The 16,291-nt window shown below is 40.7% G+C and overlaps 1 protein-coding gene across 1 annotated transcript in view; it reads left to right on the forward strand.

Moving 5' to 3' along the window:
- The window catches only part of prr36b (proline rich 36b), a 35,993-nt gene that overhangs the window by 14,400 nt on the left and 5,302 nt on the right, over positions 1–16,291 (forward strand). Inside the window, exons 2-4 of the mRNA XM_084743692.1 lie at positions 4,097–4,822; positions 5,614–5,692; positions 15,655–15,878. Coding sequence (XP_084599818.1) covers positions 4,204–4,822; positions 5,614–5,692; positions 15,655–15,878 — 922 coding nt within the window. The 5' untranslated portion in view covers positions 4,097–4,203. The remainder of the gene's footprint in view (positions 1–4,096; positions 4,823–5,613; positions 5,693–15,654; positions 15,879–16,291) is intronic.

Raw genomic sequence — 16,291 nt, forward strand, 5'->3', positions numbered from 1 at the left:
GTGTGTTTCCCCTACAACTGTACAGGCCTGGTGGCCAATGAGCACCCCTGTCAGGTAAAAAAATGTTTTAAATGCCATAAATAACATCAAATATCAATTCATTCAAAAATCAATGCAGTGTTTCCTCTACCATTGCCTTGGGGAGGCAGCTCAGACGGTTATGTTTCTCTCCTCTCCTCTGTTTCACTAAGGGCGGGGCAGACTTGGAGTGGGGCAGAAGGAAAAAGATAGGTGAAGTAGATGGCATTATCTCAGTGAGCTTCTGCAGCTTGCACCATATGTGTCCAACCTACAGACAGCGTTGCTACCCTATCATTCAACATTGAGTTGGCAGAGGAATTGTGAAAAGAACAAAGTATTTGTAACCAGAAAGCAGTGTGATTTCTTTTTCTCCTTTGTTCAGAGATTGGGAGAGAGAAAGAAAAAGAGTGTCACCCATTTTTTCATGTGTGACATATTCTACAGATATAGACATTGAAACTGTAGTGTAAGGTGTCATGTTGATATGGCTATCAACTGAGAACCACATGCTTCCAGTGGAAACCGCCTAGATCATAACTATACTAGTCGAGAGAAGTTGTTTAGTGTGATGAAGATATGGGGACAATGGCGCCCTTTGTTTTTTATGTCATTTTGTGTTATTTCTTAAGAATCGAGTTAGTTACCAGTTAATGGGTGTTGGGCTTTTGAAAGCAAACTGACCAAATCTGACATCCCTACTAAGACACTTGAAAGTTACGAGGTATGAGTAGGGCTGCACAGTTAATCAAAATTTTTATCGAAATCACAAAATGGCTTCCTGCAATTTTCAAAACACAGGAGGTGCAATATTTGTTAAAGGCAAAATGTGTGTTACAAACCTTTTAAATTAATGAATGTTGTGAAACAGAGATGTCCTGTCTTACAAATCTTCATTTGGTACAGATTCCTGCAAAAACCCTTAAAAAATCACACCATAGTCATTTTAAAATGTTTTTCAATAAAAATAAGAATATTGATGTAAAAATTGTCATTACCTCTAAAATCGCAAATCATATGGAAATTGCAAAATCAGTCATAATAATCTCAAAATTAGATATTTTTTCAAAATCTTCAGCCCTAAATGTGAGTGCAGAGGATAAATAAAAGTCAGTCTGAACCAGGGCTGAACTGATATAAGATTTTTGTTTTGTTTTTATTTTTAATACCGATATTAGAAAGAAAAACATTCCGAGATATATATCAGCTGATATTCTTTATACAGAATATAACGTGCAGAATATAGAATATATAAATAACACACATGTAATGGAGGATATTTGCATGTAATGAAGGCAGAATATGTTACAGTTTAACAATAAATGTTATCGTCCAAAATGATATCAGGGCACTGAAACATTAATCTTTCACTGAGAATGCTGCCTGTAAAGCTAACAAATTAAAATAATCTGCAATCTGTTAAAAAAAAAGTTTTCATATGTATACATATTGGACAACATATGGGCGGATTAAAACCCATAAAGCTTTGATAGGCCAGTATCTGGCTGAATATATCAGTCAAGTCATATATCGGTCAGGCTCTAGTCTGAACCACAGGTTGTTTTGAAACAAAAATGAAAACAGTGTGGGAGTCAAACATTGTTTCTGTTTCCCCTTTCCTAACTCATACCAGTCAGTGCCCACTCACTCTCCTCAAAGCTGTGACTGGTCATGGTTAGTAACATAATTAAGCCAACTGTGCACATTTTGCAGCCTCACTGGCATTTAAAAACCCCTTGCGACCGAAGGGTGCGGCACGAATGGCTTCTCACAGCTACCCGTCATCTCCTTCCCAGCCTCTACGGTTGTTTTGGGTGGCGGCCTGTTGCACTAGCTGTGTGTATCTGGTCTTATGTGTTGTTTGGGATGCGTAAGTATTTTTTTTCTATCTCAATTTCTCTCTCTCTCCCCCTCTGGCCCTGCTCAGCTGCTCCGGCCATCTGTGCAAAGGCAAACAGAGAACAGAGGGATGGAAGGAAAGCGGTAGTGGTGGGGGAGGAAAGAAATCGAGGAGGGGGAAAATGGTAAAGAGAAAGGGAGGATCAGTGGAGAATGAAAGAGGGCCTTTTTGACATGTGAGATTTAGTTTAGTGGATGAGTAAAGGATGACGGAAGAGGGAAAGAAAGATGAGAAAGAGTGTGCGGGAATTGTTTCCAGAAAGCTAGCAGTATAAAGATGATGTCTGTCCTCCTCTAGAAATAGGACAGTGAGTGTGCATACAACTTTAGGTCAGTGGAAACTAGGATGACTAGTGATGTCTGGATTTTAGAGTTGGACCAGCAAACATCAGCCAATAGTGAGCTCATTTTATGTCTTATTTTTTCCCTGCTTCTCTCTTCTCCCTTCGTCCCACCTTCCCTTTCAGTTCCCATGCCCTACAGGCCAAGCGTCTTCCTCTGGGCCGGCCTCTGTGTTGCCTCAGAGTTTGTCCCACCACTTAGCCTCCTGCACGGCCAGCTCCTCGCTCTGTTTGTAAACTTTGACAAGCCAGTTTCCTGCTACTCCCCCCACCTCCCTCTCACTGCCTCTCTCAGACTTGTAAAAAAAATTCCTTTCCTCTCATCCTTCCATTTGAAGGGAGCCGAGAAAATAAAATAAGAGACAGTTGTCTAAAATTGATGCAGACAATAGATGACAGCTCGTATTACAGATGGTTGCCCTTTATCAGGCCTCGTATGCTTCACATCACACTTCTTGCTCTCAGTTGCTCATGTCTCTGACTGCTCTGTTTGTGACCCATGAGTCAAACTGTCTGTAGGTTTGTTGTACATGCCTTGACCCACTTACATCCATGCCTGTTTCCCACCTCACCCTACTTTTCTTTTTATAACTACTTTAGCCTATTAATGTGAAGCAGGCTTCCTTGACTCTTCACATCCATGTGCAGATTACAAAGTTGCGTGTCTTAACATTAGTACAGGTGGCACATTCTGTACATAAATGTGTGTGTGCAGTTTGCATGCCAAAGCTTTTTGCACTCCTTTAAGTGTCCTATCCCAGAAAACTAGTCTTCCACACGACTGGCTCTAATGCCATTTTGTAGCAAGGCAAAAAAAGAGAAGCCAACCCGTAGCAGTTACACTAGCCAAGTGTGTCACTGAGCTTTTTAGTGTCACAGAGGGGACCATTTGCCACTGCACTGCAGTTGGCATTGAAATTAAAGAAGGCTATTAGTAGAATGTGTTGTTTCTGCAGTAGACATGTCCTCTCTCTGCCCCTCCTCCTGTGGTCCCCAAGACAGTACATACATCCAACTGATCATAAAATGTGTTGGTCTAATTGTCTGTCCTGAGGTTTCCTGTGATATGTTTTTTTCCCCACCAGCCACTGTCAGCTGGGAGATGTGTTACATTTCAACATCCAATAAATAAAGAAAATAAATTCACAAAAGGTCTAGAAAGGAAATATTCTTACGTCTGTTTTCCTTATTAAACAGAGAAATATAACCGAACACCTTTTGAATTTTAGTTTCTTTCTTTTATCGATCTAACATGAGCTTTAATTGCCTTGTTAACTTATTGTAAAAAGCATGCTTTTTCCAAACTTGACAGACAGAAACAAAATAAAACTCAGCCAACAGTATTAATAAGTCTTTCTACTGTGCCATCAATCACCAACTCAGTTGGATGTGTTAGATGTGAAACTATTCTGGCTCTACAGACTCCTCTCACTCATTCTTTGGCTCAGTACGTGTTGTGTGGTATTGACTGAGAGTAAACATAAAGTAGCAAAACAAAATGAAAAAAGTAAAAAAAAAAAAAAAAAAAGTAATGAACCTAGCAATTAATGATAGCTGATATATTTGTCCTGTCACCCATCCCTGTCTCTCTTGCAGTTTTATGGCACATTCTGTTCCATTCCATCAGTTAAACTCTTCGTCACTTGCATAAAGTATTTCTCTGCATGTTTGTGTGTGATATTGAAGCTGTAAGAAGGTCCGAGACGTCACTTTATCTGACTCCCAACAGCATTCCTGGGGCTCTGTCTACTGATAAAAGAGACAACAAGCTGCTTTTCATGTCCAGTCTTGCTGTTGACTAACTGTGTTGTGTTGTATTTCATCCTGTCTTTCTCCAGACCAGACCTTGCTATCTCCAGAAAGCCTCTAGACCTGTGGCCATCCTGTGAGATTTAAGTTCATCAGCCTTGCCCTGCAAAGACGGACCACTACCACTCAAGGAGAGATGAAGCCGGATGGGGTTGTCACGGCAGCAATGGAGCCAATGGAAACATTGGAATCCAATCCGGTAAATGAGGCAGCACCAGCTGCAGGACAGGAGCCTAACCAGGCAGCCAGTCCAGTGGAGGAGGAGACATCACAGCAACCTGCAGCAGAGACGGGCCAAGTGGAAACCAAGACAGACAAGGTCAAGGAAGCCCCAGCTGCCAAGACCAACAACAAGACTACAGGAGACTCCAAAGCTAAGACGACCAACAAGGCCACAGCCAAGACAAAACCTGGTGCCACCAACTCAACCAAGACCACTTCTGGATCCCGGCCCAACACCCAGAGTCGCCTCTCAAATGGCACGTCTAAGCCCCAGACCAATGGAGTGGCTAAGAATGCCCCACCTGCTGCGGTCAAAAAGACCAGCTCGACCACAGCTTCTACCAAAAAACCAACAGGCCCGGCTGGTGCCCCAGCTTCCAAGAGCAAAGTGGATGAGAAGAAAGCCACAGGGGCTACCTCCACCACCAATGGCGCCAAGTCAATGACCGGAACAGCAGCCAAGAAGACACCATCCTCAACGGCAAATGGTGTCAAAACCAGCACAACCACAGCGGCTGCTAAAAAGCCCCCAGGTTAGTGAAAATGTCATCAAAAAGTTGAAATAAGTGCAAAAACAGTGTGGTTTAGAATGTAGGCTGTTCCACAGTCAGTCTAGCATGAAATGTTTTCACAGCTCCAACTCTAATGAGGAGCGTTCATTGTAATGTGATGACATGCGGACAGATGCACATAGGATGGATTCAGCACACATATTAGACATGCCAGAGTAGCTGCTGCTGATCTAGAAATGCATTTGCCCTAAATCCGTATGAGATATTTATGACAGATCTATCTGCCTGACCTATATCTGTGATATATGTTACTATAAACTGTTTTATTCTAAGGGGCTGGGCTGATACTCATAATACTTGAATATTAAGTATTATGATTTTATATGACAATATGTTTTGTTTGTTATGTATTTTGTTTGCTTTTTAAAACTAGACCATGTGAAAAAGTTGAATTATACAATTCTATAGCCTGTATTTTATGACTGATACTTCATAGAAATGCAAATCCTATGTCAGTCTTTCTGAGTTTTATTTCAGCAGCATTATTCCTTACGGCATGTAAAAGCAGCAAATAATATACTTAAATTGCTACAATTTACTGTACATGTTCCTCAAACTAGTGCCTTAAGAAATTAAATGAAATAAGATATGAGCCCAAAATGAATAGAAGTTTGGGCATGAGTTTTGTCCCTTTCAGGTTGCACCCATTTGTTTGTTTCCACAGAGCAGGGTGAATATATGCATGAAAGGGTGAGCACATGTGGTTTTATGTTCTTATTGTTTTTCACGTGTTGCCATTTCCTATCCTCCAGCTCCCAAGGCTGCCTCTGCAACTCCCACCAAACCTAGCTCTACTGCCTCGCCCAAGCCCGCTGTTTCCAAGACAACCAGGTAGGTGTGACATCTGTGTAGAATTGAAGCCTCTCCCTCACCAGAGTGTGTGTCTATGTACATGTACAAACACACAAGTACCTGAAAGAGATTTGAAGAAAGCACAGACAGCTGCCTATAAGTGGCTCTCTTCTCAGACATCCTTCAGGCAAAAATAAGTGAGTTCCTTTTTATTAAAAGCCTTTCCAATGGAGCAAATCAGCAGATTCGCTCCAGAACAGTAGCAAATACGAATAAATTGCCATATAGATAAGAACTGTAGGGAATAAGTTCAGCATTGTAAAGCTCCTCAGTTCCAAGTTACAAGCAGTTGGTTCAAAAGGCTTCACTTGGCTACAGGTTCAAAGAAGACCCTGTTTAAGAAAAAAACACCCTGGAGGAATGAGGGACAATGATCCCCCACATAGAGGCTTGGAAAGGCCGGGTATAAGTAGGCCAGCAACCAGCCAATGTCAGAACAAGCCTTGGAGGAATGCCTCACAGGGTTTCACCATAGCAAGCATTATACAGCAGCATTATTAATGAAACAAGTTTTGGGGAGGAGTGAGATTTTAGAGAGAGGAGGAGGGCCAGTTGGGAGAGTTAGCTGAGAACTAGAGAATGTTCTTTATGTTTCTGTTTCTGTTTCTTTAGAGTGAGTGCTTGTGTGTATTTCTATATTCCAGCATGTGTTGTGAATGTTTGTGTGCAATCAGGCCGACATGTGCTCTTCACCTGAGTCACACTGTGTGCATGGTGTTGGGTCCTGAGGTGACTTGGCAAAATACCAGGAGAAGAGGCTGAAGGAGGCCTTTGTCTAAACCAGTGATCATGATCAGACAGAGCCTTTGGGAGTCTGACTGTTCTTTTAACAGGGGCCTATCCCGCTGCCTCCTCTCCATTGTTTATTTGTTAGAGCAATAGCCTCTTTCTTCCTTACTGTTTGCCACCATGGTGTATGGTATGATGTTTTATGTCACCATGTCGGTATGTCTGTGTGTAGGCACATTGTTCAGTCAGAAACACTTGCGTCAAACAGATTGGGCTATATATACTAAACTTACTATAACGTAGAAACTGTGAGAACATCCATAAACTGCAAGCAATCCCAGGAAGATGCTTAAAGGGATAGTATCATTTGTTTTCTTGCTGATAGTATTGTTTGATGCCACTCTCAGGTCTGACAGATAAATGAATCTACAGGCTCTGACTCTGTCCAACGTAATTAACATCGTCCCACCAGAACAGCTGATGTACAATTGACAGTTTGCCATTTTATATATTAAAAATAAAGTGCTTAGTAAGCTTTAGATGTGCAGGTACGCAGATTTTGCTGTGGAAATCTTGAGGCAGGAGCTGTAGATTAAACAGTATAAAAAATTCATATCACTATTATAGTGACCAAAATTAACACAGTTATGAGCATTATCACAGTTATGTTAAAATATGTACTGATATATGTTTATAGAGGTACAAGTAAATTATGAACCGTGTTTCCATTACATAGAGAGATCTCTCTGTGATATAGGATCCTTATCAAAAATATTGATGTGGGAAAATTCATATCTGCCAATATATTGTTACCAGATTTTTAAGAAACTGCTAAATCTGAAAATAAGTACTGATCTCAGAAATCCAGCATTGTTTTGCTCTACAACACAAGAGGCAGAACTTACATTTATAACACAAAAGCCAAGAGAAGCTTTCAGAATATGTCTTAATGGCATGTTTTCTTTTCTATTTAGTCATTGACAGTAGATTAACATGACACACCCCAAGCTGCCAGTCACTTTCTTCCACCTGACAGTAAGGTGTTTCACGTGAAGATGTCTCACGTCCCTTCCCCCTCCACACTCCACATGCCGCGGGTAGCAGTTGGATTGTGGAGATTACGCTCAGATTACAGCTTTATACAATGTCGGATGTGCAAACATCTCATTAAAAAGTATTAGGATACACAAGGGTACATTAGGTAATCACCACTGTAGTACAAAATGCTCTTTGTGCGACTTTTGTGAACTGTCATGGTAATGTCATTCATTCATCATATTAACCCATTTCTTCCTGGAACATAAATCTTTATTTCTCTTTGAATATAAAATATCACACTACAAAATATGCCTGAACGATTTGAAGATATCTTATTATCTCTTATATGATTTTGGTGTGATTTTTGCGGGGATCTGTACTAAACAAAGATGTTCCCCTAAGTCTGTAGAATTTGATTTGCAGGCCAGGACACGTCTGCTGCACAACAATATTTCATTTGGAATGGTATTTAGACAAACATTTTGCCTTTAACAAATGTACTGCCTCCTGCGATGTGAGAATTTCAGTAAGCGATAATGCAGTTTCGATCTAAATTTGTTAATATTTAAGAAAGCCCCAATAGCCATACATTGAAGAGAGCCTACCTTTTGACAAGTGAAGCCTGTGTGGGACCATGAGCTGTATTAGACAAAGCCTAGCTAGTGATCCCATGCAGACCCTGATTTACTTAAAGTAGACTCATCAACTGACCAGTCGGATTTTGAAACAAAAAGACTGATGAGCTTCATAGGTAGGGCAAATTTGTCAAAAGGCCAAGCTGAAAGCTAGCTAAGGCTAATAATGTAAAAAGGTTAAGATTAGATTGCATTTTGGATGTGGTATTTTGTGTTGTTAGTGAGTCAGTAAAATGGTTTACGTATAGAGGATGTATAACCCAGAGAAGAATTGAGCTGCAGTAGACCCACATATGAATCCCCACGAGAGAGGTCTAACCATTACTGACGATAGGCTCCTCTGACAGCACCATACCCCTGGAGGCATATTTTGATAAGTGTGTGTGTGTGTGTGTGTGTGTGTGTGTGTGTGTGTGCGCGCACGTCAACATTTCTATATGTGATGTGCTTTGAGAGGACCATAAATCTCTATGTTAATTGGATTTTGCCCTTTTGCTACCTCACTCAATCCTTAATTCAGCTCTGCTATCAGCAGAGTGGTAGAGAGCTTGACGGATACATTAACTGCCACAGACACACCCTGCTTCCCCTGTTGCTGTCACACATACACACACATACACATGCATACACACCAGCAGTGAGTCTCTCAATTTACTCTAAGGCTCAATTGATTTAATTCCATCTACAGCAGGTTCCAGTTATCGGACAAATAAAGTGCAGAGCAAATGCAGGTTCACTAAGTGACATCAATCTAATTTAAGGCCACTCACAAGTGTTTCATTTCTCCTGTTCAGCTCAAGGTTTTAGCCAAATTAAATTTACTTTTAAGTTGTTGCTGTCTGTCACTCTTATTATTACATTATAGCTCATTCTCATTTGTTCTTTGAAAACATACTTCCGACTGGTTTGAATTGTGTATATAAAGAATTTTATTAGTTGTAAGAAAGATTTTCTAGATGAGTCTAGTTTTCACAGCATTTCACAACCCAGGAAATCAGCCCCCTTTCCACACAGTGTGTTCCAACTGTCCATAAAACTGTCCACTGAGGCCTAAATGCTTTTGACAGTGAATGTTTGAATTACCCGCAGCCTTTCAGGAGAGGAAATGGTTATGGACAGTAAATGAATGGATGAATGTTTGAATTATGTATGTACGATTACAAAACAAAAACAATGCAGCAGTCATAAAAATTAAAAAAATAAAATAATTAACCATGTAATAACACGTTCAAGTTCAGTATGGAGACATTTTTTATTGCGATACTTTATATTGTTAAATCCCTATTTATGACTGCGTAGTGAATTGTGTATAACAACTAAAGTGAAGATGATGGTGTGTATAAAGTGAAGCATGTGTCTGCATTTGTGTGCACCTGCTGTATGAAGCTGATTGCCTACAGCACGGAAGTTGTGACGGGAAACATTTGAGCCTGATTAATGTGCCAATGGAGAAAGTAGAAATTATCATGTCTATGTGTAACTTATGTGCAAGAATATGTACTGATTGGCTGCTTGGTACCTCATTTAGTAGAGCATGTGCTCCATGTACTGAGGCTGTGAGTCCTCTGCAGCGGCCGTGGGTTCGACTACTGCTTTGCTGCTTGTCAAATTATAACGCGTAAATGGGAAAAAAAAAAAATATATATGTTTTTTTTGGCTTTCTTGGGCAGCTGCTAAGATGATTCATGTTCAGTTATGCATTAATAACTGGAGACTGGTATGCAGCATGCAAACTGCCCAACAGGACAGTGTAACACGCTGTGCATTTGCTATGTATGTGCCTCAGTGTGTGTACATATGTGCTGTTCATGGATGCCTGCATAGTAGGAGCAGCATGCAATTAAAATGCAGAGCATGTGTTCATTTGCTGGTATATTCCTCTGTATGTGTGGAGGTAAAGGGGGAAGGGAGGCAGTATACGTTCTGGTTTCACCAAACACGGGTATGTGCACACGTGCCGCTGTGCAGCCTCCTCCTGCCTGCCCTGCTGTCTATGGATGCAGCAGAGTGAAGTAAAACAAAAATGGTGGCAGTGGAGTATGGAAGCTACATGGCTGAATAAGTCATGTGTCCCTGCTGAGCTCCCATCACTGCTGCCAGAGATACAGACAGAGTGTGAGGGCAGTGCATGCAGAGAGCGCGAGTTATGTGCATGAATGTGTGTATGTGTATGACAGAGGGAGGCAGAGGTGGAAAAAAGAAGCACAGAACCAGAGGGTATCTCTGTGTGAAATGGGGAAATATTGCCCTTCACTAGATTAGAGGACAGAGCAAGGGTATTGAGTCCTTTTTGTGCATAAAGGAAGTGGGACGAGTGTGCTCCTGGGCGATCAGGTGGTTTTCCATATTTGCTGCGGCTTTGCTGCCCTCCACTCAGCCACCCATGTTCCCACATTAGTCATGCTGTTTTCCTCATTGATGGTCCCTCAGGGATGATAAATTTTTATTGCAGTGGATTGAATACATGATCTAACAAATTACTGCTGATGTAATGGTCCAGCACTGGCATGTGTGGTGAGCAGTAGTCAGGGTCCCCGCTCCAGACGCTGTTCTACCGTCCAGCATGAAGCAGACGACATGTTGCGCAGGCTGTAAATCTTCCGTCTTGCTACGGGTGTGGCCGGTGACTCTGTGATGCAGTCTTCCGCTGCCACGGTTTTTATAGAGGTTCAGCCGCAGAGCCAATTACCAAATGGATTTGAAGGGAGGGACAGAAAGAGGAACAGAAGGAGGCATATATGTTTCAGTGAGAGACTGGTTTGAGTGTGCAAGGGTGTGTTTGTGGGTGTGTTCACATGTAATAAATACTGGAAGAAAATCCTTTGTGGAAGCAGTATTTTTTCTCAATACCAGACCAACGGCTATTCTATTTTCAAACATAAGTTGAACATATAAAGAAATATTCTACTGATATTACTTATTAACTAATTACTATTTTACTTCACAGTATGTACTTATCTTCCTTTGTGATTTATTATGGAGATTTAATTAAATATTTGAACAGGCACCTGGACTGACATAATTATTCTGTCCTTAATATTTTGTACAGATTATAGAGATGTCTCTTCTGATACAATGAACATTTTTTATTGTACTTTATGTTTTATTCTACAACACACAATTCTGCTCCTCTGCTCCCTAATCACATTTAGAGATGATTTTTATAATAACCTCATAAATTTAAAGCTTTTCTTGTGTTCCCACATGTTTTGTTTTGTGATCTGCAAGGAGGGGCTTTCTTCTTGTCATTCTGCTTTGCATGTTGTGAGTTCCAAGTGGCTCCTATTTTCCTATAAAGATACATTAAGAATGGATTAATTACCATTATTAACACATTTAAACTTTTTTTCATGCATGCACTACAACTCTGCCATTATCTAGAGCTGCATGTGTTAACACAAATGCCTGCTTTTTCCTTGCTCCTAAGTCCAGGTAGTTGCATGTGTGAATAGAGCAGCAGAGGGAACAGGGAAACGTCTGGAGCGAGTGAGTGGACGTGTTGATGATATTGCATGTTAGGCAGCTACTCACCAGTATAAGCCTATACATATAATATTTGTGAGCGCACATTTTAATGCCTTTGTTCATGATTTGTGTGTCTGATATGTGTTGCATGTTTGAAAGGGCACTTTTGGACAGTGTCCCAACATGACGTGCAACAGGGGTTAAGGGCTTTGGTCATCTCCTGAGCAAAGGATGAGCAGCTGTTTAACTAACAAATAAATTCTGCCACATCACCACATAATAATCGCTGCAATGCCTGAAAGTAGCCTTTAGAACAAATTAACATTAACAACATACCAGCATTGTCTGTCCAGCTGCTTATCAATATTTCGGTATGGACCAATCAGGAACCAGTACCAATGTGGTACTGGTCCTCAATACCCTTCCCTAGCTTTGAACAGGTTCGTTTAAGTGCCCCTAGTAACATGACTTTATCCTTCCTGAGTTGGCTGAGGCCACATTAATCAGGATGAAGATCCTGCCTCCATATTTGTGGTGCTTAATTAACTCAGCATCATCTTTAATTTGATGCTTGTCTTGAGGGGAGGGCGGTCTTCCCACTGTAGTTTGTTGCCTTTGCTGCAGGGAAGACTGCCTCCATGGTTGCTCAGCTCCTGCTTACTCATTTGGCCCTTTCATGGTTCATCTCATTATTTAAATCACAGCCTGACTCTTGTTGTATCGTAACAAAGCAGCACCAGCAGGCAGCCATGTTTTTACACACACTCCTGTCTCAGCTCCAGTGATTGAGGAAATGTGCAGTTGCAGTAAAGCCAAAATTTTATTGATGATCCTCAGGCAGCTAAGGTGAACTTGATCATTTTCCTGTGTGCATCAGTGCACCTGTAGCAGCTAACATCAGAGGTATCTGATTTTTCAGCTCCAGTGCATTTTTTGGGCTTTCTGTTCAGCATTTGCTTTAACCCCAATTTATAGAGTTGTTCCTCTCAGCCTGGCTTGTGGTGCAATTTGAACAATGAACACAGCTTTTATTCCCACAAGCTGCCCATTTAGTTAAATGTAGATGAAAATTAACAACATTTAAAGATCATAATTACTCTTATAATCTTCTCTGCCATTCAGCTGACAATGAGTTCAATTACAGACTAAAACAAGGCTTGAAATAATTCAAGCATCAATGCATCACTTTATTCAGATGTTGTCACCATGGCCGTGTTGTTAAACAACTTCTGATCTCAGAACACAAGACTATTTTACTTTATTATTTTATTTTACTTTACTGGCCTGGTCCCTTAAATAATGCAGTAGGTTTTCAGCTGTACAGACTGCCTTCTTTGATAAGCAAGAAGAAGACATTAATATAAGATAATGTGTTATCAGATTAATATTATCTGCCCCCCCTCCCTCTTTCTCTCTTGCTTTGTCTCTATCTCAGTCTTTCCTCTTTCTTTCTCAGTGGCCTGGTTAATTTCCAGCGCTCTATGAAGTAGTCCTGCCTTTTTGGATTATCCATATTCCTTTTAACAGACAGATTATTGTGAATGCTCTCTCTGAATATCTCCTCAGTGTGCTTCATCTAATGCCAGGTTCTTTATCACTTAATTCCCCCGATTCTCCTTTCCCTGTAATTCTTTTCTTATCTTTTACTTTCAAATTCAGGCACCACAGACTAAAACATTTTTCAAGATCTTATTCTCATTTCACCTTTTAACATCTTGTTCATGGGCTACTTTCAACAGTTTTAGGCTTAAATTCTTAAGACCTAACTCACATCTTGTCTCTCAATTTTGGTTTGTGGTAGAGAAGAAGAGGGAAGAAAGACTTTTTTTTTTGGCTCAGACTTAACAGTGATTTCAGTGATTTATTGTTAAAAACGATTCTTCCTTAACCAGCACAGCAGTTCAGCTTAGGGTTGGTGCACCATGTCACCACTGTGCCAGCTGATAATCAGTGATGATGATCTCTGTCTTTTGTACCATCTCTGTTACAGAATCATCAGAGGCCTTTGTTTTGCCACAAGAACACTAACATGTTTAATGGCAAATTCCTCATCAGCATTTTTCAACCTTAGCAGTGATTCAGTGTGTCACTGATGAGTCTGTTAGTGGTTTTGCATAGCCAGAAGGGTTTTTATCAGTGCACTGACATGATCCATCAAACCCAGTATCAGTAACACACCTTTCACTAGCCCAAAGCCAATTATAATAATGTGGATCAACAGAAAAAGCTTGTTTGAACTTCTGACATGACCACACCCCTATTGTGTTGCCACCCGTTGCTGCCGGGCTTTAATCTTATTTCATGTTACCAAACCATATTCCATTACATTTGCCAGGTTGTGGATAGCATGCACGACTTCAGTGCCCTCACACAATGACTGTGCTCTTACCGCAGCCCATGGTTCCAGCTGGGGGATTTGAAGAAGTTATTTTTGTTCTCCTTTCAGTATTAAAGTTTAACATGGTCCCAGCCATCTTCACTCTCCCGCTACCTCCCTGTTCTCTTTCTGCCAGTACTAGCTCAAGTCTTTATTTAGAAACAGGCAGTTAGTGTAGCGTGGGCCCAGGAGATTGCACACCACAGCCTTGTCAGGACTACTAGATGTAGGTTACTTTGCTCAGATGTGACATAGAAGCCAGCTTCTGGGCCAGGCAGACTGCCAGAGCAGGCAGGCTGATGCATACTGCCCCAAGTGTCATTCCCAAGTGGGGAGTGGGTGTAGACAAAAAATTAAGGGACAGGGTTGACTGGGATTGGGATGCCTCTCTGGGGTCTGTTGTGATTTACCTCCTAAACTCACTGCATAGCCCCCCTCAGGGGAGTTTGTCACGGGGTTGTGGAAGAGTGAGCTGGGCATGGGCCTGTTGTTACCAGTGTTTCAGATGCTGATACACTGAAGACAGTACTGAGTTTTTATTTAGTAAATGCAAATTCCTCAGGAAATACTATTTTCTCATAGTTTGTTATAATCAATCAATCAAACAAACTTTATTTGCATAGGTTTCATACAGGTCAGTGCCATTCCTTATACTTTACAGATGACTGAAGGAACAAAATGATAAGAACACCAATATAAGAATGCACACAACATGATATAAATACAACATTTGGAAATAAAAACATTTTAAAGTATTAGTACCATAGAATACATAACACATAATACATAAATAAAATAAATAATGACCATAACACATTCTAATTGAAAGCCAGTTTTAAGTTTCCATGTCAAGATATCAACACTTTAAGCTCCTTTGAGGAGCTCGGACAGACTGTTCTGGCAGCTTGGAGCATCAAAACTAAAAGCTGCCTTGCTAAAAGTTTTTGGAACAACTTCAAGACTCTTCCCAGAGGACTTGAGGGGCCGTCTCGGTTCATACATTGCAAACATGTCAGACAGATAGACAGATGAAAGACTATGAAGTGCTTTAAAACAAGTAAAACTAATTTAAATCAATACAAAAACTGTCAGCCAACCAATGTAAGGACTTCAGAAGTAGGTGTAATGTGTTCTCTCCTGTTTACAAGTACTGATTGGATTTGGGCTGATGCCACATCTGAAAGGCTATTTAGGGCAGGACCTTGGCTGCTTGTCCACCCATTAAGATTGGTCTATCCTGTCCTTATGCCGACATACCATTGTACTGTTTATGCAAGCAATCTTGCTTGTGTCTTTGCTGTATCTATATCCTTTGGCAGTTGAAGTGACTAAGAAGTGAATCTTGATCCCTGTCACAACTATTCAGAGGCACTTATAGCACAGGGGTGAAAGGGACCTGACGTTTGCCCCTAGCTGTGAATGGCTGGATGATTTGAACACTTGTGTCTCCCTCAGTTAATCCTTATCCCTTGTGTTTTTTTTAAATAGGGAAATCACCATCTAATTGTGCTCACTGAAGTATATCTATGTTATTGGGATGTTGAATGATTGTACAAGTAAGCCTACAGTAGACAGCTGGAGAAATAATGATAATTTGAAAAGCAAATGGTCATTTAACAGGCATTTTTTGTGCCCCAGATCTATGTTCGAGTACCTTTCAGTATTTCACAACCTTTTATTTGTCTTATTTCCTTCAGGACTCCAACTGGCACGGCAGCATCACCTCGTCCTGCCACAGGATCAACTCGGCCACCCACTAGCAGCACAACCAAGAGCTCTTCAGCTACACCCAAACCTGCCCCCCCTAGAACCTCCTCCACAACTGCCAAGACTGCTGCCTCCAAACCAACCTCCACTACCCCCTCTGGTGGCAAAGCTCCAGCATCACAAACATCCAAAAACACAACCCCTGTGAAAAAAGGTAACAAAAAAGATACTGTAATGATTATTATTTTCAGAACCAAAGATTCATAGTGTTACATAGCAAATCAGCTGTGTGAAGACATAGCAGTCATTACAGTCAGCAATACACTAATATAACCAATGAAAAAGAAGAACATTAAACATCAGTGTTTAAATATGATAGTATAAAACATGATTAAAAAGGTATTTTGTCCTCTAACTCATCAATGAAAAATGGTAAAAAAAATTATCTCAGAAATATTAGGTAATATTATATGTGGACTAGGCATAATTTGCTTCCACTCTGAAAGGTACTGGCCTGTCAACAGAGTATGCCTGAGCTGTGATGGTAAATAATCTAGGATGGGATTCCAAATCCTAAAAAATAAGCCCTAAGGACTGCACTTATCCTGTCATGAGGCAAAATACTGA

The sequence above is a fragment of the Lutjanus erythropterus genome, chromosome 19 (genome assembly GCF_056507025.1).
Source record: "Lutjanus erythropterus isolate fLutEry1 chromosome 19, fLutEry1.hap2, whole genome shotgun sequence".
Taxonomy (NCBI): domain Eukaryota; kingdom Metazoa; phylum Chordata; class Actinopteri; order Lutjaniformes; family Lutjanidae; genus Lutjanus; species Lutjanus erythropterus.